General features: G+C 36.9%; 1 protein-coding gene across 2 annotated transcripts in view; it reads right to left on the reverse strand.

Moving 5' to 3' along the window:
- Window positions 1-1867: 1867 nt before the first annotated feature.
- LOC106068606 (contactin-3-like) overlaps window positions 1868-26750 on the reverse strand; it is a 43301-nt gene continuing 18418 nt past the window's right edge. The window contains exons 10-28 of one of the 2 annotated variants that reach the window (XM_056003645.1): window positions 26099-26216; window positions 24321-24433; window positions 23412-23517; window positions 22331-22509; window positions 21736-21887; window positions 20211-20331; window positions 19116-19379; window positions 17693-17871; window positions 16599-16731; window positions 16038-16211; window positions 14608-14760; window positions 13500-13594; window positions 12752-12847; window positions 7847-7991; window positions 6069-6193; window positions 5510-5711; window positions 4781-4896; window positions 3894-4068; window positions 1868-2421 (exon numbers count right to left, since the gene is read on the reverse strand). In XM_056003645.1, coding sequence (XP_055859620.1) covers window positions 2291-2421; window positions 3894-4068; window positions 4781-4896; window positions 5510-5711; window positions 6069-6193; window positions 7847-7991; window positions 12752-12847; window positions 13500-13594; window positions 14608-14760; window positions 16038-16211; window positions 16599-16731; window positions 17693-17871; window positions 19116-19379; window positions 20211-20331; window positions 21736-21887; window positions 22331-22509; window positions 23412-23517; window positions 24321-24433; window positions 26099-26216 — 2777 coding nt within the window. In that variant the 3' untranslated portion in view covers window positions 1868-2290. Of the gene's footprint in view, window positions 2422-3893; window positions 4069-4780; window positions 4897-5509; window positions 5712-6068; window positions 6194-7846; window positions 7992-12751; window positions 12848-13499; window positions 13595-14607; window positions 14761-16037; window positions 16212-16598; window positions 16732-17692; window positions 17872-19115; window positions 19380-20210; window positions 20332-21735; window positions 21888-22330; window positions 22510-23411; window positions 23518-24320; window positions 24434-26098; window positions 26217-26750 lie in introns of those variants that run through there. The other variant, XR_008773568.1, reaches the window with a different exon arrangement.

Here is a 26750-nt window from a genome sequence, read left to right on the forward strand (position 1 = left end):
AGTAATTTTCAGTAATCAATTCTAGTAAATTACTTTTTTTAAAAGCCTTATGCGATTTCAAACAATCTTTAGGCATAATTCATGTTTTATAAAACAATATCCGGAACATTTTTACACTTAATGAAATATAAGTCAGTATAGAGATTATGATTTAGCATTAATATGCTATTTACATAAAAAACGGAACAACATATAATTGATAATGTGTTTTTGCAACGTTTAAGCATGGAAATTGAATGTAATATAAGTTAGAAGAGCAAACAAACATTTGTTGGCGTTGATTAGTTTTGCACAAAAAAATCCGGAACAATCAATTTTAGATACTTAAAACTATTGAGATGTTATGGGAGGAACATTAAAGGGTATATCAGATTTTCAATAGCTTTTAGAGTTCTAGTTTTTTAAATCTAATCGTGACGGACAGACCGACCAACAGACAAAACGCACAAAAATAAGCTTCTTTTATTCGGATGGGGGCACTAAACAAAAAATAAATAAAATCTGATTTTTTAAAAAAGTTTAAGGAATTGGTTTAGCACCTGATCATGTTGCGACGTTACGCTACTGCACGAAAATCGCTGCATAAAAAGTCCATTTAAAAAAATACAAAGTGCATTATTAGCCTTTATAAACAAACAGAAATGTTTTCTTTTAATTTTAGCAGCTAGTTGACCAGGAAAAACGTCTTTAACTATTATTTGTATTTGTTGTAAACATTTCCTGTACATTTTAAAAATATATTTGACTTAGTGATACTGAAAATACACAAAAATTGTCCATCTTTGTTAGCATATTGTAACATTGCCTCCCTTACATTTACGTAATTGTTTTAGAATTGGTGTATTTTTATGAAAAAATCGCTTGCATAATTAATTTTATAAATTAAACGGTTTGCTTTTAGAAAACCAAAAGTAGCCGTTGCACCTAAACTTTTCAAGCCGGATTTAATGATGAAATAATATTTTTCATATCTCTCCTAGTTTTCGAGATCTGAGTGTGACAGACGGACAGACGGACAGACGGACAGACGGACATTTTGCACAAACCTAATAGCGGCTTTTTCCCCTTACGGGGGCCGCTAAAAAATCCCATTATGTTTGTGTCCTATGTGTTGTAATCTCTTCATTACTGAATAAAATAAAAAAAAAAAAAACTGCAGATTAAATCCAGGCATGGCTAAAAATAATACATTTTCATGCTTCAATTTTGAAGGAGAAGTGACAAAAAATAAAGTGATTCTCAAAAACTAAAAAAAAAACATTAGCAAATAAGGACTGATCGTAAACCGTGTAAACCGTACACTTGTGTTAGTGTCTTATGTGTTGTTGGCAAGGTAATCTCTTCAGTATTGAATAACCATTTATATTTCTTGGAATCTTTGGGCTTCTAGGAAATAATGACAGATCCTTCAGAAAGAATCCCAACCAGTGATCGTCACGTTATTTCTCCGACACCCAATTTCAGATCAAGCTGAAATTTTACACAATTATTTCTTTTACCTGAGAAAACGAAAATCAATAACAAAAATTAATTAATTAGCTATTGGTAATTAATTATTCTGTTTGGTATTTCGAACAAGGGAACGAAATTGTACTGATGAATGTAGTGGTATAAGTTGAATTAGCCCCCTTTATACTTTTGAATGTCGGCGCATTAAAATTTGAAGCTAACAATAGATAACTCTAAAACCTTCTATTTTCATTAACAGAGGCAGATTGGAGTAATGGCTTGAGGAGGCTCTAACATTCGAGTTCAAATTCAGGTCGTTCACTTTTTTAAATAAATGCATTTAAAAAGCGATCACCCAAATATCTCCTTTTCTCCCTTACCCTTTTCCAAACTGGTCCAGACAAGTGATAGAACCATAGCGCATAGAGAAAGCTAAAAGCATGAAATTGAGATCAACGAAAACAATTGGTAAAAATATTTGTAATTGCGCAGATTTATTTCTGTTAGTCTAGATCTTTTACAAATTTAAATACATGACTGATCCAAACTCATTGATACAACTAAGCTTAATATAAGCTTCGTATTTTTTAAAAATGTTTTTTTTTTAACTCTTTCTCTCCTAACTGACGATACCATATGGTATGTGGTAAATAATTAAAATTAGAGAGAAAGAGTTAAATCAACACTTTCTTGGTGTCTAGCCAGTTCTAGCCTTCTTTGGTGCTATATTTTTAATCATGATTTTTCAAAGAGATTTTATTTTTCCTTTGTACATCTTTAATGTTGTTGTTGATTTGTTTTCCCGTACTGGCATTCAGTCAAATATTTTCCTATCTCATCGCTACGTCTGGGCAACTTGAGTAGACAGCAGATAAACTAGTGTTAAGAAATAAACATGGAACTGATTCGTCTTTCTTGATCTGCTATCGTTCATGACGTCTGTTGTTAGAGGATCAATCAGAACTTGACCTCCTGTAAGAATTATTGGAAACATGTATACATCTGTAATAACCAATAGTTTGTTTAAATCAGAATATTAATATACATTAAACATTATATGGCGGCGAGGTGGCTGAGCGATAAAGTGCTTGGCTTCCGAACCGAGGTACGGGTTCGAATCCTAGTGAAAACTGGAATTTTTTTATTCTGGGGTCTTTGGGCGCTTCTGAGTCCACCCAGCTCTAATTGGTACCTAACATTAGTTGGGGAACGTAAATGCTATAGGTCGTTGTGCTGGCCACATGACACCCTCGTTAACCGTGGGCCACAGAAAGAGATGGCCTTTATATCATCTGCCCTATAGATTTCAGGGTTTGAAAGGGAAACCTAATTTACTTTTATACATTGTGCATTAATTTATTTTGGAAGTTAAAAAGAAATAAAAAATTATGTACATTGTCACCAGGAACTCCGTAAAAACACGCCACTCTTTAAGTTGTTTCGATGCCACTCATGTGGTATGATCTCTGGACTGTCTCTTGATAGTGTGAGTGATACTATTGAATGGTTATCATTACATAAGTTTGTAAGAATTGTTTTAGGCAGATTTCTTGTAGGCTTGTCATCCATAGGCAGCATTACAGAACTTACAACTACAAGAACTACTCGTGAAATGTATATAAAACGGTCTGGTTATAGAACGAACTAAAACGAGGTTTATTGATAGGATATCAATCCAATTGGCATGAGTCTATTTGATGAACATAATAACTTCTTGCTTCACTGAAATTACTTTCACACCACACGAAGTGTATTGCTTGACTTCACAGAAAAACTAAATAACTTCAGCTTATACACTTCAACTAATAATTTCATCTGCAACGAAGTACTTCTCTCGACTACATACTGTATTTAACTTCTTCTGACTGCATTCTGCAACTAACTTCTCTAAACAATATACTTATACTGACTGAATTCTCTCAACGACATATGTACTACATATTCAGACTGCATATTTCAACTAACTTCTCTCCACTACAAACTTGTTCTAACTAGCCTCTCTCCACTACATACTTGTTCTAACTAGCCTCTCTCCACTACATACTTGTTCTAACTAGCCTCTCTCCACTACATACTTGTTCTAACTAGCCTCTCTCCACTACATACTTGTTCTAACTAACCTCTCTCCACTACTAAATTATACTGACTGTTCAACTTAAATTCTCCAACTCACTACTGTAGACTCTCAATCTCTCATAGGACCTAAATTCCAGTCATACCTAAATCGTTTTCACTATTTACAATTTCGCGCTTTATATTCATAAAATTCACTAAAGTAAAAAATGTTTCGATCAGTTAACTAGTTTGACAGTAATGGATAGTCTCAATCGAGCCCTGCCCGCAGCCATCTCTTGTAATCCTGCGGGAGGTTTAGGATGTAATAATCTTCACATCTGAAGGAACATCCTAAACAGGTAACAAACAAACCAGTAAACATATCATACCTAAGGTAAAGTAAACTGTTGGACTTTTCTTTCCGTTGCCACCACGACTGTAGCCCAGGACACGAAGCTTATAAACAACATCTTTTTCTATCCCATGTATGACTCCTGTTGGGATTCTTGAAAATGTCGCAATCTTGGCGGTTCTTATGTCTTCTCTGACATCCCACCACAGGGCCTGGAAGGGAAATAAAAGATAAGCAAGTTAACAAAGAGACGAGATGGCTTAGTGGTAAAGCGCTTGGCTTAAGAACCTAGTGGGATTTTGAATTTCAGGATCATTAGGACGCCTCTGAGCCCACCTTTAATGGATAACTGACATTAGTTGAAGAAAAGTAAAGGCGGTTGGTCGTTGAGCTAGCCATATAACACCATTGTTAACCGTGGGCCGCAGAAACATATGACTTTTACTTTATCTGCCCTTTAGATCTCATGGTCTGAAAGGGAAACTTTACTTTTCTCAATTTTACCAAGGAAACACATTTGTTTAGACGAAGATCTTTTAAAATGTAATCTCTTAACAGATTATTGCATTGGAAAAAAGAAGAAAATGCTTAGAGGTCTTAGGATAGTTCTTAGAGGTCTTATGATAGTTAAAAAACTGAGGATACAGGAATTACATGGGAGTAGATGAGAAAGTTGCTAAGAGAAGAGTTCGTTGGAGATGTTGGCCCCCTAGGGCCCTAGGGATACATACCAAAAAATAAGTTAATATAATCATTACAAATTATTTATAGTTTTTTTTTTTTTTTTTGGGGGGGGGGGGGTTAAAGTAAAGACATGCTTAAGAAACTATTATATAAAAACTGTTTACTAAATTTTAGAAATATCGAGATTGGGTTGGTCTATGAATCTATGTCACTAATATAAATAGTAGTTGAGAAAATTACCTTGTAACCAAGAAGAGGTTCTTCTCTAAAGATGGTTGAGATCCCTCTCCAAATCAACCTCACGCTGTCATTGCCATGAGAGAGAACTGTTACATACTCGGGATACTGACTGGGTGCTGAATATTGAAAAGATAATAGTACAACACGAAGCCTTGATTCAGAATGTCTAGATTAAACATACTGTGTTCAGTTAATTAAGCAGCAATACGAGGGGAAGCTGTTATGCAAGAAAAGAATTCCTCATGTATATCATATCAGATGTTTGATTAGATTTGAATATTTCACGGAAAAAACAACTGCATCCAAAGTGAAACTATCATCACAATTAGTTGAACCGGAAGAGGATTTCTAGTATTCAAAGGCAGTGTCACATTTTCCCCTTCAAAGTTACAGCGTGTTAGCTAGCTCAGTGCATGGAGCTAATGTTTGGAACTCTCTCCCCATTGAGCTTATGTTTCATTACACTCAAGTAGAATATTGAGGACTACTGTGGTGTATTATTTGGAGGGTCAATTTGGCATTTAAGCTCTCTAGTTTATGTTATATTCCAATAGTGCTAAAACAAGTTGCAATTATTTACATTAAAACAATTATTTTATTCACAATTATATATTTATACTTTATGTATAAATAAATTTAAGTAAACAATATTCTAGACAATTTTCATACGACTAAGTTATATTTAGTATATATCTAAATAGCAGTCATGGAGGTGTTCAATAGTCGTACGTGCATCGTTCATCCCCATGTAATAGTTGTCCGTTTTTGGTCCCATCCCAGCGTTGTTCTGGAACTGGATGTTCAGGCAGTAGTCGCCAGAGAAGTCCAGTCCTACAAGCATGCCACTGGACACATCACCGTAAATGTTGATGGACATACCATTCAGCTCATTTTTACCCAGACATTTGGTATCTTCCAACCAATAGTTGATCTGGTGATACAATTAATTTGCATTGACACTAACCATATATGAATATATATATAAAATAATTATTAAGAGATAATTATATATTGATAGTATTCTTGCACAAGAGAGCCAAAACTTTTATTCAAAATCGTTAAGATTTGAGAAATGATTAGAACATAAGCCATTGTCTCAAGAATCAATAATTTTAAACACTTTTATGTAGCTATCAGTAAGCCTCTCTTTGTGTTTGAATTTTTTATCAGTAATAATTCGAGCACAAGGTATTTCTTTCAATTTAAAAGATTTATGACAACATTATTGAATAAAAACTATCTTTATATATAAACTAAAACTTTGACTTGTATATGCTACATCACATGCCTGGTATCCAAAAACTTTTCCTTTGGCAGCCTCTCTCGTGTCTGGGACTGGTTTCCATGTGACTATTCCAGCAGTACCATTGATGGCGTTGGCTGACTCAAACACAGGAGATACGTTGGTGGGTACTGAGAACAAGTTTGTAACAGGGGAAGGTTACCATCACCTTTTTATGTTCATAACAAAACTACACAAAAAAATTGTGAATCTTCTTGTCAGGATAATTCCACCTGGGTACACTCTATATGGGAGGGGGGGGGGGTTGCCGGTCCCATGCAAGAAAAAAAAAAGGAGGGGGGTGGGTGATCGTAAGACAAGTAACCTCACGTCACTGAACTGCTGGCACAGAAAACGTAATTACATTAAACCAGCTAGAACTTGATCTACGACGTGTACGAGTAAAAACGCTCGAGAACCTAGCACCCTGACAAACATTCACTTCAACCAGGATAGGGACCTGGAACATCAGAACCATTTACGATTGAAACCCGCAGGGAAATGGACTGTGGGCAGACCTAAACAAACTTGGAAGAAGTTGGGTCGTCAGCGAAGCTTAGGATACTGGAATGAAATACGAGAAGCTTGTTGCTTAGAACGGATTTCGGAGGAGAAATCTGGTTGCGGTTCTATGCCTCCCAGGTGAATTAACTAGCTCAGTTAAGTCTGAGATGGAAATTTGACTTTCAAAAATCCTAAGAGGTGAAAAGAGTATGTATTCATGAGTCGACTATTTAAATTAAAATTATTAAAATGGTTTAATGTTAAATACATTTATGATGTTCTACACTTATACGGAAAAATACTGTAAACAAATGAATGAAGTCTTTATAAGATTCTATAGTGCATTAGACACCAAACCTTAACTTATAAACAGAAATCCATAACAAGATTAAACGCTTAGAAAAGCATACCTAATAATATATCTCCTATTCCTCGTTCGCCCGGTAGAATAAATACACACTGCTGCTCTGCTCTTTTGAATGGTAGAACGGCTCACATCGCTGGGATCTACGGGATATGACCGAGACCAATCTTTTTTTTTTTTGGGGGGGGGGGGGTTGCTTCATGATTCTTTTTACAAAGCTTATATCAACTCACTTTCTCTGTCTGTCTGGTAAAAATTGAGAAAGGAGGAGGGTTGGGCGTAGGGCTAGCTACCCAGCCCTGTAGAAAAAAACATAAGCTACAGAAACACCAAACAGCTAATCACCAGAAGTCCCCTTGAACAAGGGAAAGAAATCGTACTTGACGATGTGGTGGTATAAGTAGAATTAGTCCCCTCGAGAACTCCAGCCATAAGTGAGCATTTACATTTATGTATTAAAAAAAAAATCGATCACCAAAATTCACCCAGATACCTTCTTCTTCCCTTCTCCTTGCCCAACGGGTCCAGACAATGGATAGGACCATAGCGCTTTGAGAAAACTAAAAGCTAAACAATAACAATTGGTAAAAATATTTCTGATCGCACTTATCTGCTATGTCATACCTTATGGTTTAGCTGGAAGAGTACCGTCGATATTAATTGTTTCCAATTAATATTGTGGATATTGGAGTTTGTTTCCTTTCAATACAAAATAAGGGGGGGGGATCTCTAATAAACATTAACATCCAGCTCACAGTAAAGATACTTGCAGGACAATACATATTTTTACAAAAGAAATTAATTAAATTTTAAAGATTTTAAGTCCAAATTTAAGGTGGTTGTCTTTTTATTCTTTAGTAAAATCTGTATTTAAAAAAAAAATCATTCTTCTCCTGCATCATTTCTTTTTTCTTACCATCCTCAGCAGAGTATACGATGGCCACTGTGGAGTTAGGTCCCCTGCCTTTCTCGTTCACTGCCTGTACCATCACCTCGTAAGGGAGATAATAATTATCTGGACCAACAGTTATATAAAGTGACGTATCAATGAGATTGTCCACCTGGTTCGTTAAGAAAAGAGCATATACAGTTGACATTCAAAGTAAGGTGAGGTAAAAAGTCTGTAAGGTCCACTAGCAGATCGAGAACTTTGGAGTGGGGGGGGGGGCGATTTTTTTCCAAACCCTAACCCTAACGCCAAGTAAACCCTAACCCTACGCATAAACGTGCATACAGCGCGCGCACACACACACACACGCACATATATATATATATATATATATATATGAGAATAAAAAAAGCAGCATTTCTCAACCTTCGGCGAAAAACAAAACAACTGGGGCAGCGCTATAAAGTTCTCTGGTGAAGTTCGGGGCGAAGCCCCGACGCCATAAGCGTTTTCTTGCTTTTTTTTTCACTGCAGAAACGCATTCTCCTGACAAGTACATCTCATTATTCATCAATGGAGTTCGGGGTGAAGCCCCGACGCCAAAAAACGTTTTCTTGCATTCTTCATTGCAGAAACGCATTCTCCTGACATCTACAACTCATTACCCATAAATGAAGTTCGGGGCGAAGCCCCGACGCCAAAAGCGTTTTCTTGCATTCTTCTCTGCAGAAACGCATTCTCCTGACATCTACAACTCATTACTCATAAATGTTCGGGGCGAAGCCCCGACGCTAAAAGCGTTTTCTTGCATTCTTCATTGCAGAAACGCATTCTCCTGACCTGAAGCTCATTATTCATACTATTAAAAAACGACCTTTCGAATAATGTTGTTCTTGAAAAATATTCTAATTTGAATTTATAGGCCCATATTACATTGCAAATAAAACCGATTTGTTCTTTGAAAAGATAGGATACCCCACGTATTTAGATTTTTTCTTTGAGGATCGCCGCAGAAAAAAAAACTTATTCGATAAATAGTATTCAAGAAAACTTTAGTATAAATTGTGAGTAATAGTCCCAAATTTATTTAGCTAGAAAAATATCAGATTGAGTAAAGGGCGGGAAAAGGCGACTATGAAAACGTTATTTGAGTTTAGAACTCATCTCAATCATGACTCTTATACTGAAAAATTTCGTTTGAATTCTAACTTTTCCAATGCAAAGTCTTTCTTAAAATACTTATGATAACTTCATGTGAAATCACAAAAACTCTGTCTGGAAATGGGAATGGCGGTAGAGTGAAAACGATTAATCCACGCTCCTTTACTAATTTCTGCTAAAGATTGCATTTGGCATTAAAGAATAGGTATGGGGCGACTCGATATAACAATTTAATTTATAGTATATATAAATTATATTAGTGACAGATTTTTTTTAATTTTGTAATTTCTTAACTATAATACAAAAAGAAAAAGTATTGATTTGTCCGATGGGGGAAATGCGATTGCATGTATCGCCCCTCCCGCCTGGTACAACGCTTTTTCATTTAAATTTACTAATGATACAATTTGAGATTAGAGTGTGGTACGACATATTTACAATGGGTCACATATCAATACGTAGTTTATATTATATAGATATTCAACTAATTTTATTCACAAACTATGATTCTCCACAAAAATAGGACCGCCCCCCCAGCACTCAGAGGTCTAGACTGGGGAGGGCAGTACATGCAATCGCCCCCCCCCCCTCACCCCACCGAATCGGCCAAAATACCAGAAAGGGAGCGACATAATATAAAATGTATATATTAATTCAACTAATTTTGTTCACAAACTATGATTTCTCCATAAAAACAGACCGCCCCCCCCCCACTCAAAGGGTTTAGGTGTGAAGGGCAGAAGAGGTATTCGTCCCCACCCCACCCCCCACCCACCAATCGGCAAACAGGGAACGACATAATATAAAGATCGGTTAAAATATCAATAACAAGTTACAAGGATATAGATATTTAATTGATTTTGTTAGCAGGCTGTGATTTCTACTAATAAATTGGACCGCCCCCCCCACTCGAAAAAGTAGGGGGGGCGGGATTGATACCATCGCCCCCTCCCGACCCCACCAAATCGGCCAACATACTAGAGGGGGGGGGCGAAATAATCTAAAAATAGGTTGAAATATAAATAATTAGTATATTAGTATATATATAATTAGTACACCGGCAGGTGTAAAAGTTAACCCTTGCACCAAAAAATTAATTCAAATTTGTTTCATTCAAATTTCCGAGATTTCAAATGCAACACCGTGAGGTATTATTTCTGCATTTAAATTCAAAGTTATTTTAGTTTAACGCCGGGTCCGTGAGTCAGAGGTTCTCAAATTTTATTGCTACGTGGGGACCTCGTCATATTGTCAAAACTTGCTGACGAACCCCTATGTGCAAAAACTACATTAATGCATAGTACATACGTTAGAAATGTAAAAAAAGCAACATTTTAAATGAATGATTATCGAATGATTATAACTTTTGCTTAAAATAATACTTTAGAAAAAAAAAATGACTTGGATGAGATTGATGAGATTTTATGACTGTATTTATGTTCGGCTTAATGTTTGTAATTAGCAACCGAAAATTTTAACGAGCACAATTCCCAGTTGGTTTCTTTTATTTGCGATGAGAACATTACGGCCATGAATTCAAGTTGACTAATTTTATTATTTTTTAAATTTTATTCAGTACTGAAGAGATTACATTGTCTACAACACATAAGACACTAACATAAGTTTACGGTTTACACAACAGTTCACGTTGAAATTGTTCATAAACTGTCCAAACCTGGCAAGTTTAACCAAATCGGAAGACGTGAAAGGTACGCCATACCTTTGTACCCATAATGTTGGATATAAAATTGAAATCTGCATTTTAAACGAGAAATATACGGTAATCACGTTCAGGCATGTTTTAGTTCCTCGTTTGTAGTTATTTTAATCATATGCTCCTATATTAGCATGAAATCACTTGTGATAGGGATCTGAGTTTGTCGACGCGCAAAAGGGCTCAACACTCAGTCGGGAATATTCAAGTGGTTTACGCCGTCATAGAATGGTACGTAATAAACATGTTAAACAGTAGCGCGTGGCGAGTTGATTATTATTATAATTATCCAATTAGATAAACTGGCTCGTAGCTGGTAATGTACTTTAATTTTATATAATTTTCATCTTTCTGCGGACCCCCTATATTCGTCTCAAGAGCCATGGGAGTGCGCTGAACACAGTTTGAGAACCTCTGCCATAGATGAAATTTGATTGCGATGTGTAATTACAATATTGATACATTTGTAAGTGTGCCACCACAAGTCGATTTCTCCAAGAAGGACGGATCATTCGAAAAACGAAAAATAGCAGTTTAATTGACACTGTGGAAAGTCTTCATATCTGGACATTTTTTAAACCTCTTTTTTTTTTTTGTAATTGTCCAAAGAGTTGCTTCCATCCGTCTGAATAAACTGTTCTGTCTGGAAAAGATCTTAGCAGATGTACATTTTTTACTGCCCTATTACCAGTGGCTCGTATCCGAAGACAGTCGGGCTAGAGTTAGAGGCAAGGCAGAAGGCCGAGCACACAGGGAAAATCCCATCTATTCCTTTTCTGTACCACATCTTAGACTTACTTAGACTTAGGTCCTCCCGCGCCGTTCGGCGCATTTGGCGGCAAGCTGTCACCACAAAGATCTGTCACTGGCAATTTCTGAAGGCCTCCTCCCTTTCAGGTGTCCACGGTTTTGAGGTCCTCCATGAAGGTCTGACGCCACGTTATACGAGTTACACCACATTAGCTGTGCCATAAAAGCTGCACTTGAGGAACGGTGTGTGGATAGTCACATGCTTTTTGGAGCTTTCTTCCATCCCCGTCAGTGCAAGCCTCCCGCCGTTAGTTCTGTTTTGTTTTTCTATTAAAGTAAAAAGTAAAGTCCCCCTTTCAGACCTTGTGGTCTATAGGGCAGATGATGTAAAGGTCATCTGTTTCTGTGGCCCCAAGGTTTACGAGGGTGTCATGTGGCCAGCACAAGGACGAACCGCCTTAACTTTTACCCAGCTAATGTCAGGTACCCTGGCTGGACTCAGATGCGCCCAATGATCCCGAAATTAAAAATCCCAGTCTTCACCAGGATTCGAACAGGGAAACCTTGGTTCGGAAGCCAAGCGCTTTACCACTCAACCACCACGCCTCTGATGTGTGGATAGTTACATTTTTTTGGGGTGGGGGGGCTTTCTTCTATTCCCGCCAGTGCAGTGGACTGTTATCATTAGGCATCCCAAAGTTAGCTCTCTTTCGCTTTCCTATTGGCCTAATCCCTTTCTGTATCGAGCGTTTCCACCCAATAGCCAATTGAGACTGAAAAGCTTGCACGGGGCCTCGTTTTTCTAATAACTTCTTAACGTTACATCATTGATTTTAGATTATTGGTAAATACTTTTTGTTTCTTTTTAGTAAATAGTAGTATTATTACCATTTGTAAAAAAAAAAAGTAAAGTTCCCCTTTCAGACCATGCGGTCTATAGGGCAGATGATATTAAGGTTATCTGTTTCTGTGGCCCACGGTTATAAGCAAGGTGTCATGTGGCCAGAACAACGACCAACCACCTTTACTTTCGCAAACTTAAGTCGGGTAAACATTAAAGTTGGGTGGACTAGGGGGCGCCCTATGAATCCCGAAATTAAAAATCCCAATCTTCATTGAGATTCGAATCCAGGACCCCAGGTTCGGAAGCCAAGCGCTTCAATCACTCAGCCACTGTGCCCTCCACTCCAATTACTCTTTGTAGCCCCATCTATATAACTTTATACCTATATATAGTTATATGTATACATTTATGATAGAAAAAAAAGATGATTTTAGGGTTACTGGTCATAGGACTTCAAGCTCACTTGTATCCACCGTGAGTTGTCCACGTTGTTGCCATGACGACGGTAGTAAACACAGTAGTGTAAGGCGGAACTGCCCCATTGATCTCTTGGTATAGCCTGCATTGACACAAATTGTATTTTAAAAATAAACCTCAAGAGATTTATTTAGCATACAATACATTAGTCTGATACATCTACAATGACATGAATGATACAGAAAAAAAGGCTAGCCAACTGCAATGTGGAGTATAAAATCTATAGGTTTTAAAAGTGGATAGGGAAGACTATCTTAGCTTGTACTCTAGAGATATAATGTTATTGAATATTACTTTCAGTAGTTAAAAGTAAAATAAACTTAGTCCAACATATCATATAATGTGTAAAGATAAAGCCTACTACTTAAGCAGATACTAGCTATATAGAGAAATTCAACAGACATTAAAAAAACCCTCAAACTTTTGGACCCAATGCGTTTTTTTAATTTACATGTTTTTTGTGTGCTGTTTTTATTTGTATTTCTTTCCAATTATGTTACAAAGCTATACAACACATTAAGTAAATGGCACTGATATAGCTACTGCATCTTATTCTACCAATGCACGAGAGCTCTATCTGATAATATAAATAAGATGAGATAAAAGAGTTCATGTCCCAATGATGAAATGTCCTAAACCTATTCAGCATCACTTGCTCCAGACAGAAACTTATATGTGACTGAACAAAAAAATAAAAAAAAATTTAAACGATTAGAAATATTTTAATAACTCACATTCCAAGTGATGCTCAAAATGCCAACACTGCCTCCCCCACCTCCAACATTCTGTGGCGCCGCCACTGGAGCTGCTGCAGAAATCGTGTACCATCCTGGCAGAAGAAGAAGAAGAAAACGAAAGGCTTGAATGTTGGCGTTAGCATAAGTCACACGCCCAAGTCACAGGCCCAAGTCACAGGCCCAAGTCACAGGCCCAAGTCACAGGCCCAAGTCACAGGCCCAAGTCACACGCCCAAGTCACACGCCCAAGTCACAGGCCCAAGTCACAGGCCCAAGTCACAGGCCCAAATCATACGCCCAAGTCATAGGCCCAAGTCACAGGCCCAAGTCACAGGCCCAAGTCACACGCCCAAGTCACACGCCCAAGGTTTCACAAAGGCAGCACCCATTACAACGATTGGGTAGTGTCACATACGCAGCGCATGACCTACTGACCCGGCCCGCTCGCTATGAGCGCCGAAGTCTGCGCTAACCAAAAAGGGATTCCTTCTGTTTTCGTGATAAAGGAGCTGTTATTGTTGTAGGTCTAGACATAATGATGTACTTAGGTGAGTCAACAGTGTCACTTCAACGTAAATAATCCCTACCACATTGTTTCCCAGATAAAACTATATTTCTAAACTTGGTCGGGTATCCAGCTAACGTCATTACATAATGAATGATACCACATAACATGGGGAAGCATCTCAATATCATTATGTCTTGGGGCTATGACATTTCGATATTCGTAATATTTATTCGTAAAATATTCGAACTTTTTTTGGAGTTGGCCGGGGGAAATGAGTATGTTGTGTTTAAATATTTAGGTCTATTCATTTTGTAAAATAACGTTTATTATAAGATGTTTGCTTATTTTGAATTTTCATTTGAACCACTAGAGCCAAAACGTCTTTTGCTAAAATCGGTGTCGCCCAAACTACACGTACTGCAAGGAGTATTAAAATATATTTTGTTTTTGGATTAAATACACCGAAAGAGTACTTTGTTATTGGATAAAATACAAAATACACAAGTATTTTAAACTAATGCACAGTACTTTAGAACTTTGATAGACTTTTTTTCTATGTAATTCGACACAAATTTTGCCTCAGCACGAAGGACTTACTGTAAGGTCCACTACTAACATCTCCATAGCCAAACTGGTGATTTCCTGACTGGACTCGGAATCGATAGGAACTCCCAGGCATGAGACCCTCGGAAATCTTGACTGCTCTCCAGTCTGGGATCTCATCAGAGTGGGTCTCTTGAATTGTTATGTCTATGTCAGAAATGTATTTAAGTAATTAGGAAATTAATATCATCAAGTACTGTATAGCTATATCTTGCTTAGTTAATTCTAGTCCAATATTTGTTGTCGACGTATGGAGTATCTCAAAGAGGTTTTCAATTATGCTTTTAGGGTTTAATTAAATGTCAACTTAAATGTGTGAAGTCACCATCAGAATATAAACTTAAATCCATTAGTTCTGTAGCCAAGCAGTTTATATTATATGTATAAAAACAATAAATGGGAACTACAACATAATTTTTACAAACACAACTAAGCCAATAATCAATAACAAAACCATACAACTTGTTTTAACTGTGCTTTTAACAATTTAAATTTACTTTTATAAAATAAAAAAAAAAGAAAGATTCCTTTTAATTGAATGCAAAAGTTTCAAATTTTAAATATTTGTATTCATTTCAAATGCAAGCTACTCTCTCTTATTCTGTATTCTTACCTTATCTTATATAATAAAGACGTTACTTCAAAAAAGAAGATGATTACGTCCTACATCTAGTCATGCATGTTAACTTAAATTCTGCCAATGCACTAGTTTTCCTGGCTGGCTCAGGCAACCCATTCAATGTTCTAGTGGCACTTGGAAAGAAGGAGCTTTTGTACAAATTTGTCCTAGCACATGGAACGAGGAATGTGCCTTTATCTTTGTGTCTTTAAATAATTAATAAATAAATTATGGCTTTTATACAGCGGTACTTTCATGCGTAAAGCATGCTCAGAGCACTATGTTTCAATCTCATTTGTGGACCAGTGGGGAGAGGGAGTATCTGGAAGAGTTTCCGTCCTGCCTTTAGGCAACTCAGTAAACGCAATACTGCTCGAATTGGGTGACGAACCTCGAGCCCCTTTCGTAGGTAGCCAGGCCAAGCCAAGTTCAAGATTTTATAACTTCTCGACCACGCTTTCTGAGTATTTTATTAAATTATTTTGTATTTGAAGATTGTGGTTCCGTGTTTTATGTATAATTGCTATTATACTTTGGAGTCTTCTTTCTTGAAGGCTTTCTAAATTTAGTGCCTAAAAGGTGTTACTGTTAGTCAAATGTCAATATTCGTTAGTTATGAATCTCACTGCTCTATTTTGTGTCTGTTCCAGTTTCTTAGTATTTTCTTGAGTTGAGGGGTCCCAAACGGAGGATGCATAATCTATTCCATATTAGCCAAGGTTAAATAACATTTATTTGATTTATTGAAATGCCTAATGCTACAATTCTAAGATTTGAAAACAATGTAATTAGATGTTGGAGTTACCTTCTCTTAAAGTCTTCCATTGCTTGTCAAATATTGATGAGAACTCAATGCGGTATTTGGTTGCAGGATAGCCATGTTCCAGACCGTCTCGCCAGAGTAGAACAACCTGCAGAGGACTGACAGTTGAGCTGATATTCCTTCGAACATGCACACCTCCTGGTTCTCCAGGTGCACCTAGGTAAACAGTGGAGAAACACAGAAACGCCTTAGTCATTTTAACCAGTTCATATATTGTTCTAACTATAGAATGAATAGTATAAATCTTATTTTATTTATAATAAATAAAAAACAATCCTTTTTTTTAAGCCATGGAGAAATAGTTTGTTTTTAAAAGAAGCATAAAATGGCTTATACTACGAATGTATAAATTATAAAAAGCACAATATGCTCTCATAAAACATGCATTAATTCAAGTTGACTAACATAAATGCACAGTAAAAATATAAATTATAAATACACATACGTAAATACATAAACATCAATACACTGAAATAAAACATAAATATATGCATTGTTGTAGCATTATTTTTTTTAACTAGTTAAAACAAATGTTGAACTGACCTTTAACAGTGACATAAGCACTAGCTGTGATTACTCCTGTTGCTGTAGTTACCACACAGGTATACAGACCTTCATGAAAGTACTGAGCATTGATAATGTACAGCTTTCCAGACAATTTGTTGCCAGACATTGGCTGCCAACGGATACAATAAGTTTTAAGTCAAACACAATAAATAAAGTCTTTTTCCGTGGGTTGGTCAACATGCAGCTCTGATGACATTGTATCCAGCTCAAGAGATTATTAACTATCATTGACTTAGTTTTGCTTAGCTCTGATTTAACTCTAACTTAGCTCTGATTTAGCTCTGACTTAGATCTGGATTGAAAATTGCTACAACGTTTTGAAAACCTCCTTCAGAATTGCAGGGATGGGATCGAACCCAAGACTATCCAGACGACAGTCTGGAGTGCAAACCACACGACTAGGCAATCATACCTTTTATCATAGTATGATACTAGTAAATACTCAACTTTTTGAGCCTCTTTCTGTATAAGGTCCGCTCGTGGCTATGCCTGTACTTGTTTCTTATGTTTCTAGCGATGTGATATATCAATTGAACGTACAAAATTATTTTTTTAAAAGTTCCATTGACATTAAGAGAAAAAGCAACAAAAACAAATGGGGGTGGGGGGTATTAACGATAATAATTTCTTATCTCTTCTGGCGCCTAACCCCACCTATCCATTTCATAATAATGTAATGTTTATAAAATGTAATACATAATTTAACGGAAGATGACACCACTGTCGGGTAAATGATTAAAACATTTTTTTTTTACTTTTCAATTTCCTATTTAAAAGCCAATATTCTATATTAATTGTTATTACAGGTTGAACCTCTCTAAGGGTGACGATATCTCTGTTACGAGTCTGTGACCTATTTCGACCAGTTTCTAGAAGCGAGGTCAAACCGGTGCAAGTGTCCAGTGTAAACAAGTTAATTTTAGGTATCCAATAAAAGAAAGAGGTTAAGGGAAAAAATAGCACACGTCAGCTTCTAGAAACTGGTCGAAATAGGTCACAGACTCGACTCGTAACAATCTCTATTTTCCCATTGTACACTAGACCTACACATATAAGTATGGCTTTCTTACCATCCAGTAGTGTGTCTTGTCTTTGCTTTCTTCAGACAGATCAATCAGATGTGAATAAAACTTCCAGGCGTAAACTGCCTCCATCTCATGCTCATCCAGTGAAGCTTGACAGTCAAGGACAGCAGTCTCGTTCTGAACAACTTCCACATTTCTTGGCAACACGGTGAATACAGCCGCTTCTAGAATGGGGACATTGATCATTTCTAACTGTAAATATTGCTACGGCATCATATAGGGCTCTAATCTAACTCTGGAAAAACGTGGCACAACTAATTTTAGGACTTGGACAACTCGGGTTTGAAATAGCGTGATATTTTATTGAGTCTAATATAAACAGCCAAATACTGTATAATTTATTATCATCATCATCTGTCACTTGGATTTCGTCGAAGGGGTGCTGTCACAGTTTGACTAACCAAATATAACATAAGATATAAACAACAAGAACAAGAAATAAAGATTTTTACATATGTTATCCCGGGCATGCTACCCTGCCTCATAGTGGCGCCCGGGTGGAAATGATCGTAGGAGGAAACGATTAGGCTAAAGGGTAGCAAAACAAGACTCTTGTGGGGGTGCCTAAGGGGGTGCGAGAGCATCCTCATAGCACTGTGCGGAGTTGTAAAAAAGCTCCCACAACCTTGTCAGAATCCTCAAGGGGCCGTTACATAAATGGGCGTGTCCTGCACAGTTAGCCTGGTATAAAAAAGGAAAATGGCGGGGGTCTTAGTGTACGCGGTTTCTTGCCGCGAGTCTGACCCACCCGTCAGACAGAACAGTGTACACTGTTCTCATTCAGGCCGGTGAGAGGGAGCTCTTGTTCACTTTTGCTGGCCTAGAGTTCCAAGAGCCGAAGGCTTAATTCTACATGATAGCTTAATCAGAAGAAGACATATGCAATTGGTACAGATTGTCTTACCCCAGGGAAAATTATTACAAAGCTTCTATGTCAACTCACTCATTCTGTCTGATAAAAATTTTGTACAGGTTATTTCTCCCACACCCATTCTTGGATCAAGTTGAAACAACTATTTATTGCTATATACAAGAAAGACATAATCAATAATAAAAAAGATTAACCGATATATCAATTAATTACTGATTATTAATTAATTTGTCTGATATCGACAAGGGAAATTAATCCTTCAGTATTAAAAAAATACGGTTATAAATCTAGGGTTTCGTCCCCTTAGATAATTGAACACGTTATTTCTGCCACACCCATTATCGGATCGTGTTGAAACTTTAAGCAATCGTTTATTGTACCTAACAAAACATGAATCTATTCCGGAAAATGAACCAATTAGTTAATTAATTATTGGTTTTAATTATTGTGCTTTTAGATCGAATAAGGGAAATAACTTCTACATTTTTAAAAGGATTTACTTTTTTTGGCTTATGGTTTTGATTTTGTTTGACGTACCTTGTATACTTAGAAAACAAGTTGACCTAGCTTCACCCAGTTCATTGGTGGCCACACAGGTATAGTTTCCAGAGTTGGCGGTGGAGAGCGCTGATAGAAGCAGGGCGCCGCTGGGGAGTATGTTTCCGGCTTCTACACCATCTTTCAGCCACTTGACCTGAGCCCTTGGTGCCGCCTCTGGCAGGCAAGGTATCGTCACGTTTCCACCAGCACTGGCCAGTAAAAAAGATGGTACCGGGCTTTTACTAAAGGTAGGCGCAAAAACTGTGGATTAATCAAAGGGAAAGCATTCATGTAATTTTTGGGACATCCAATGGTACTTCCCCTTACTCTCACAGGATGATGTATTATGAGGTGATTTAATTGGCATGGATAAATAAATTAAAGTATTTTTAACTAGCTTAGGAGTTTGGTTACAAATAACTTTTTTTTATTGATAATCAGCGATTTCGTAGACAACAAGACAATAGCTTTACATAAATAGAGTAGTTAGATACCTATACTTGTATGATTAAATGATTTAAAACCATTACGCTCGCTTAACAAAATATACAAAATGACTTTCTTATGTTATAGCATTTCCACTAATATAAACTTCAATACGATTTCAGTTCCTAGCATTGGATTGATCCTCCCGTCCTTTTATAACTTTTGTCTGCATCGAATATGTCCCAAAATGTGTTGAGAGCCAAGTTTACTTGCAGAAGAAAAGATTTTAAATCTATAGCAATATCTACCATATGCAATAAAGGTTATATCATGTTATACAATTATAGTGCTTGTGTTTGTTTTTGGCATAAAGGTAGGGCCGGATTTAAGGGAGGGCAGGCTGGGCTACAGCCTCCGGGGACTCCACAAACTCATCTACACTTTTTAAAACTAAAATATCCATATTAAATATTTTACTTTTAAAAAGAAGCCCTAAAACTCATTTTCTTTCTTCTAAAATATAACTTGCTTTTAGATGTAGTTCATAAGTGGATCTTTTTTTAAAGCTTTTAAAAATTTCTTGGGGCCTTAACAAAAATCCTGCCCAGGGGCCTTCACATACCTAAATCCGGCTCTGCATAAAGCACTCACTGACTTAGCACTCACATAGCACCCTGATCTGTGCCGTAGAGCGAGCAGAACAAAAGTCATTTGTAGCTTCGCACTGATAGACTCCATCGTGCTTGCCGACCTCCAGAGGGTCAATCGTCAAAGTATTTCTGAACACCTGTGGAAGTAGACAAAGAACCTATAAGAATCCAAGGTCCACAGACTTTGTTACTTGAATGGTCACAGTACACCTATGAGGCAAGAACAGGGGGGCATTTCTTTATGATACATGTAACAGGCAAATGTACATGTTATTATCTTCTTTTGATCTACAAACGTACCATCGAAAGTAGTGGAAAGTCCTGCCTTTATCCATGTATTAGCCTTTGTAAAGTTCCCCTTTCAGACCTTGTGGTCTATAGGGCAGATGATGTAAAGGTCATCTGTTTCTTATACCCATACGATGATGGAATTCAAATATGATTCTTGTAGAGGCTATATTAAATGTAAAGGTCTAAATGTAAAGGTCTAAATCTTTCTTTTAAAGTTTGATACCTGTAAGTCCAGTTCCCCTTTCAGACCTTGCCATCTATAGGAGGGTGCCACGTAGCCAGTATAACGACCAACCATCTTTATTTCTCCACAACTAATGTCAGGTACCCATTAGAGCTGGGTGGACTCGGAGGCGCCCAAAGATCCCAAAATTAAAAATCCAGTCTACCACAGGTTTCAAATTCAGGACCCCGTTTTGGAAGCCAAGCGCTTTACCGCTCAGCCAAAGCGCCTCCGTATTATCCTAGTGGTACAGAACAATTTCTTGAAAGTCATTAGTTTTCCAGGCTTATTATGAAAACGTGTTTTATGTTTTGATGGTACTATGAAAGAAAGAGCACTTATATGACTTTATCCTGGCATGCAGAATAAGAAATGCGCCTTTGTCATTGTATTTGTACAAAGCGTATATCAACTTACTCTGTCTGTCTGGTACACGTTTCGTACACGTTATTCCTCCCTCAATCTTGGTACAAGTTGAAACTTAACACAATTTTTATTGTAACCAAAAATACACGTATCCATAAAAAAATTACAAATTAATTAATTAACTGCTGGTAATGAATTATTGTGTATAGTATCGACAAAGGGGAATAAATGCTGCTAATTAGGAGCGATGAGTATATATATGGAGTTATTCCCATTATTACGCTTTGTTCTCGTTATTTCTCCCATTCGCCATTCTGGGATCAAGTTGAAATTTCGCTTAATTATTTATAGTCGATGAAAATATAGCAATCAATCAAAAAATAACCATTGAGCTAATTAGTTACGCAATTAACTATTATTGTTTTCTAGCGAAAAAAGGGAGCTTAAAACTGCAGTATTGAAAATATGCAGTGATTTGGTGGTTCTTCCCTTTAGATAAGCTTTGGTTTTTTAAAATATTTTTTAAAAATTTTCCTTGTTCTGAGTATCAAGTGAATGTGAAGATGGGGAAAACCAAGACACATCGAGTGACAGCGAGAGAGACAGTTTAAAAGTAAAGACAGGGGAGAGACAGACAGTTGGTAAGCTTCGTGCTACTGACCGTTGTTGACCCTTGCACTGCTGACAGGCGGACACCATTTTTATACCAAGTGTAGACAGGTGGAGGCACACCCAGGGCGTGGCATGTCCAGGTAAGTCTACTTCCGGCATCGACATGTTGATTTTGTAAGGGAAAGGGGAAGACTGGTTGAGCTGAGAGAATAGGAAAAAAACAAAAACAACGAATTTTACATTTAGAATTTAATTTACTACACAGCCCCCGATAAAAGCTAAAGGAACATTGTAAAACGCTAATGAAATTGTCAGTTAAACACGCAAAAAAGTACATAAATACTTTTAAAATAACAAAGGTTTTATAAGGTGGAGAAAACAATATTTAGAACCAATGTCTCCTAGTAATGTAGAAGTTATTTGCATTTTTCGATAGCAAAAAAAATAATTTGATTACTAAAACATTAATGGACTAATTGTTTTTTTTTTTTATGATTTAATTATTCGTTAGGTACATTAAGTAATTGTTTAATGTTTTAATTTAATACGAGAATGGGTTTGGGAAAACTAACGAGTAAAATTATCTAAGGGGACAAGGAGATATAAGCTTTCTAAATATGACTATTATCAAAACTTCAATGTACCTTTCATTCTGAGTTGTAAGGTTTTGTTGGACATTGAGTATCCCTGCACCACACAGGTGTAGGACCCTGAGTCTTCTAGTCTGGCTGAAGGGATGACCAGGACACGGTTATGGTCCTTGAGGTAGGACTTGGGGTTCAGCGGTTGGTCGTCTCTTACCCATGAATATTTAAGAGGCAGCCTGTGGACAGATAATTCTTCTTTTATGAAGCTAATTAATATCATCAAGAGCGATTCATTTGCTTTTTCTAACTAATGAATGATAGATTTTATATATAAAAAAAAACTGCGCAAAATGTGTGGCAAATTAGTTAGTAATTATTTTCCAAACGATATACATAAAATACTAGGAAAGTCGTTAGAGACGTTTTCGAGATTTACTTATCTGGTTTTAGTTGATATAGTTTATTTTAGGGTTGGAGGTATATTCGTTTTTTTTTTCTTATTACAAAGCTTATATCTTGTAACTCGCTGTCTGTCTGTCAGGCAGAGAAATGTTTACGTGTAAAGAGAGAGAGAGAGAGAGGTGGAGAATGAGAGAGAGAGAGAGAGAGAGAGAGAGAGAGAGAGGGGTAAATATAAGTATTGTTGTAAATGAACTGTGACGCTGGTCAGTGTAGCCCTATGAGTAATCAACCGATACATGCGACACAGGCCTGTGTACTTAAAAAAAGCACTGATGTAAACATTCTCCGTGTAGGTCGACGGTGTTTATGATGAATTAGCAGCATTGTTTTGTCAAGGTTTCTAGAGAATCGTAACAGTATATATAGCTCGATCAACCATCAAATAGACACTTACATACATCGAGAGCGAAATATTTTAAAGTTTTTATCTAGCAGAAGAGGCGTTAGAACTTTCTAGAACTTAAGAATTGAATTATATTTGAATTATTAGCATTTTAACTTAACTTCAAGTAATATTAGCTTCGCGTAATCCCAAGTTTGAACCATTCCCACTGCTATTTCCCAGCATCCCGCAAGAAGTTGATGCTTGGAGGAAATAATGTGAAGAAATGCGTGAAACTTAATGAACCAGCTAAAAAGATTAGTAAACAAAAATATGAATAGTTTAAAACAGCACCTGCCATAAGCCAGACATTCAAGAAACACGTCTGCTCCTGCCATTGGGACATCTGGAAACACTTGAGGGAACTTGTTGTGGATGTCTGGACCATATGTGTTAGCATCTGTTGTCAAGGAAGTCAACATATGAAATAAAGGATCGTTGTCATGGAAATAATAAAGCGTTACTAATGAACTATTGTGAAGCACAGTGAACATGCAAAATGTCTTAGTGTACCTATATGAGGGTGCGACGCTAAGTTATACGAGGACGTCCGTGTTTCCGTTTTTCTCCTATTGGCCTCGATGTTATTGCTACCGTTGAGACTCACAATTCATTCTGTTGGAGGTCAAGTCCCATAAACCTCGTGCAACTTTCGGTGGAAGAGTTGTCGTTCGGCATTGAGTTTATTTCTTTGTTATAAGATCTCTGTAACTGACTCTTGAAATCCGTCTTAGTTGCATCGGCTGAGCGACATTCAGGATTCTGTCGATATCAGCAGACGACTTCCACGTCTCGTATGTATGGGTCCCGTTGTTATGACGAATGTGCTATCCAAATATACCGTAAAAAAAGAAAAGAAAGTATCCTTTTCAGGCCCTGCCATGTATAGGGCAGAAGATGTAAAGGTCACCTGTTTCTATCAGGGGCGTCGTGAGGCCGACCGCTTTACGTCCTACGTACCCTTTAGAGTTGGTTGGGCTCAGGGGGCCCTTTCAATGCAAAGAAAACATTATCATACTATTTTGATCCATCAAAAAAACAAGCGGAATAATTAGCTACCGGTACATATTATCTACAACTACTACTACCCTCAATATCCTATATAAGTATGGGAATTGTCCTGGATGAGTGAAAGTGAATAGACATTTAAATACATATATTGTAACATAAATAAAGGTCTAGAACTATGAGAATAATCATTACTTTCTCCGACAACTTTTAACTTCGTTGACAGTGACATTCTTGATGGTGGCTGGTTCCCTGAAAGAACTTGACCGTTATGGACAGACATGAACACCATGCAGAAGTAGTCGTCCCTGGGGAGGAAGTAACAACATGAAGAACCACTTCTCGAATTGAAGTGACCAATCTGCCCAATTTTATTAAATTTTTATTTCTTGACTTTTCTACTATTTTAAATTTAATGCAGTTCAATCTTCATTTCACTGGTATCGGAAATATTATTACATACAATACACTAATTATTTTTTTACTCTTTATCTAAACATTGATAAAACAATTGTAAATTCGTCTCCCATTCATTTGTACAAGTAATCTAAAAACATCTGCCTGAGAGTGACCTATATAGTGACCTATAGTTTTAATCTGTGCAGTATATAAATATAACTAAAACGGGTTAATCAGACCACATCTGGACGAGATCTTTTTAATCCTAATATCGGACTTGTTCAATAAATCCAAATTCGACTGTCTAAAGGGATTTCTTAAGTACCTTAGGAATCTGTACTAATAAGAGGCTGGTTCAATTATCCGGAGTTTCAATAAACTGTGCATATTTTCGAAATTTAAATTATGTGTGTGCATATAATGGATGTTTTGTTTGTTTTACATGTTTTAAGTGTTTCTGTAATTCAAGGTGATTACATCCTTGCTCAAACCTCCCACAGGACTGCGGGGGATAGCGTCAACTGAGTTCTAGCTCGATATCATCGATACAAAATTCCAGGTGCATACCAGACGACCAGGCAGCCAGGATATTCTTAACTAAACTCTAAGAAAAATAGTCAAGATACTTTTAGGTCTGGTAAATGATGTAAAGCTCATTTGTTTCTGCGGTTAACGAGGGTGTTGTGTGGCTAGCCAACGACCAACCGCTCTTACTTCCACAACGTATGTCAGGTTGGACTTAAAGGCGTTTGAAAAACTCCGAAGTTTAAAAAAGTGGCTGAGTGGTAAAGAGCTTGGCTTTCGAACCAAAAGGTTCTCAGGTTCGAATCTTGCTGAAGACTGGGGTTTTGAGCTTTGGAATTTCTTTGACTCCCCTGAGTCTAAATACAAAACTATAGAAAAATCTCAACAGAATCTAGTACATACAAATATGCACATCATAATCAATTATGAAGTTGAATATAAAGTTTTACCGTCATAGTGCCCATTGACCATGTTTTCAAATCTTATGTCATGTGATACTACGTTAAAAAGATGTGGAGATCAATATTTAGTGATAATATCAATTTCGAAAAAAAAAAACTGATGGAAATGAATTAATAACTAGATTTGTTTTTTATTTATTTTCTAAATAAAAATCTATAAAGCTTTATAAAACCAAAGCTCACATAAAAATAACGGCGTCCCAACATTGGCGTTATATGCTCTTTCTCTCTGACTTAATTCCTGTATTAAGGTGCTCAAATTATAAAAGCATTGAAGCAGAACAGCACCGCATAGCCGGATTAAATATAGACGAAAGGATTGAAACACAGTCCCATCAAGCATCAAACATATTCATGTTGACATGGCAACCACAACTACACCTCGGGACATGTTCGTGGACGCTCTTGGATGGCTGCCTGGTCGCGCGGTATGCGCGCTGGACTATCGATCGGACTTACCGATAGTCCCGGGTTCAAACCATGACCGCTCCAATCCCCCGTTGTCCTGCGGGAGGTTTGGACTAGGAAGTAAATTATCTTCAACTCTGAAGGAGCATCCGAAACATGTCAAACATTTTGCAAACTTACTGGTCTGATGCCTGCACCTCAGAGATGTACAAATTTCCGTCTCTTGAGAGAAAATATTGAGCATTGAATTCAGGCCTTATGAAGTTGTACTCTGACTTGAACCAATTATAGCTGAGTTCTGAAATACAATGCCATAGAACAGTGTTTGTAAACCAGAGGGTACTAGGATTTTAAAACATGTACAAAAACCAACAAGAGCAGCAAAAATATGATTAACAATAACAACATCAATAATATCTTATCTTACATAATACAGAGGTTACTTGAAAAAAGGAGATGATTACATCCTACGCGTCATGCATTTAGTCATTCATGTTAACCAATGACCTAAATTCTGCCAAGTCACTGGTTTTCCTAGTTAGCTCAGGCAACCCATTCCTTGCTCTAATAGCACTAGCGAAGAAGGAGTATTTGTACAAATTTGTCCCATCATATGGAACGAGGAATGTACCTTAATAATGCAACAGCCCTAATAATTCAACAGCAATATTAATACAACAGCAATAATAATATAACAGCAATCATAATACAACAACAGTACTACTACTAATAATACATACATATATATATATATATATATAATAATTATGATAATCTGAAATGCCCAAAACAAAAATAATAACAGTGTAGGCTGTAGAAAGGATAGAATCAT

Source organism: Biomphalaria glabrata, chromosome 11, assembly GCF_947242115.1.
Source record: "Biomphalaria glabrata chromosome 11, xgBioGlab47.1, whole genome shotgun sequence".
Classification (NCBI taxonomy): Eukaryota; Metazoa; Mollusca; class Gastropoda; family Planorbidae; genus Biomphalaria; species Biomphalaria glabrata.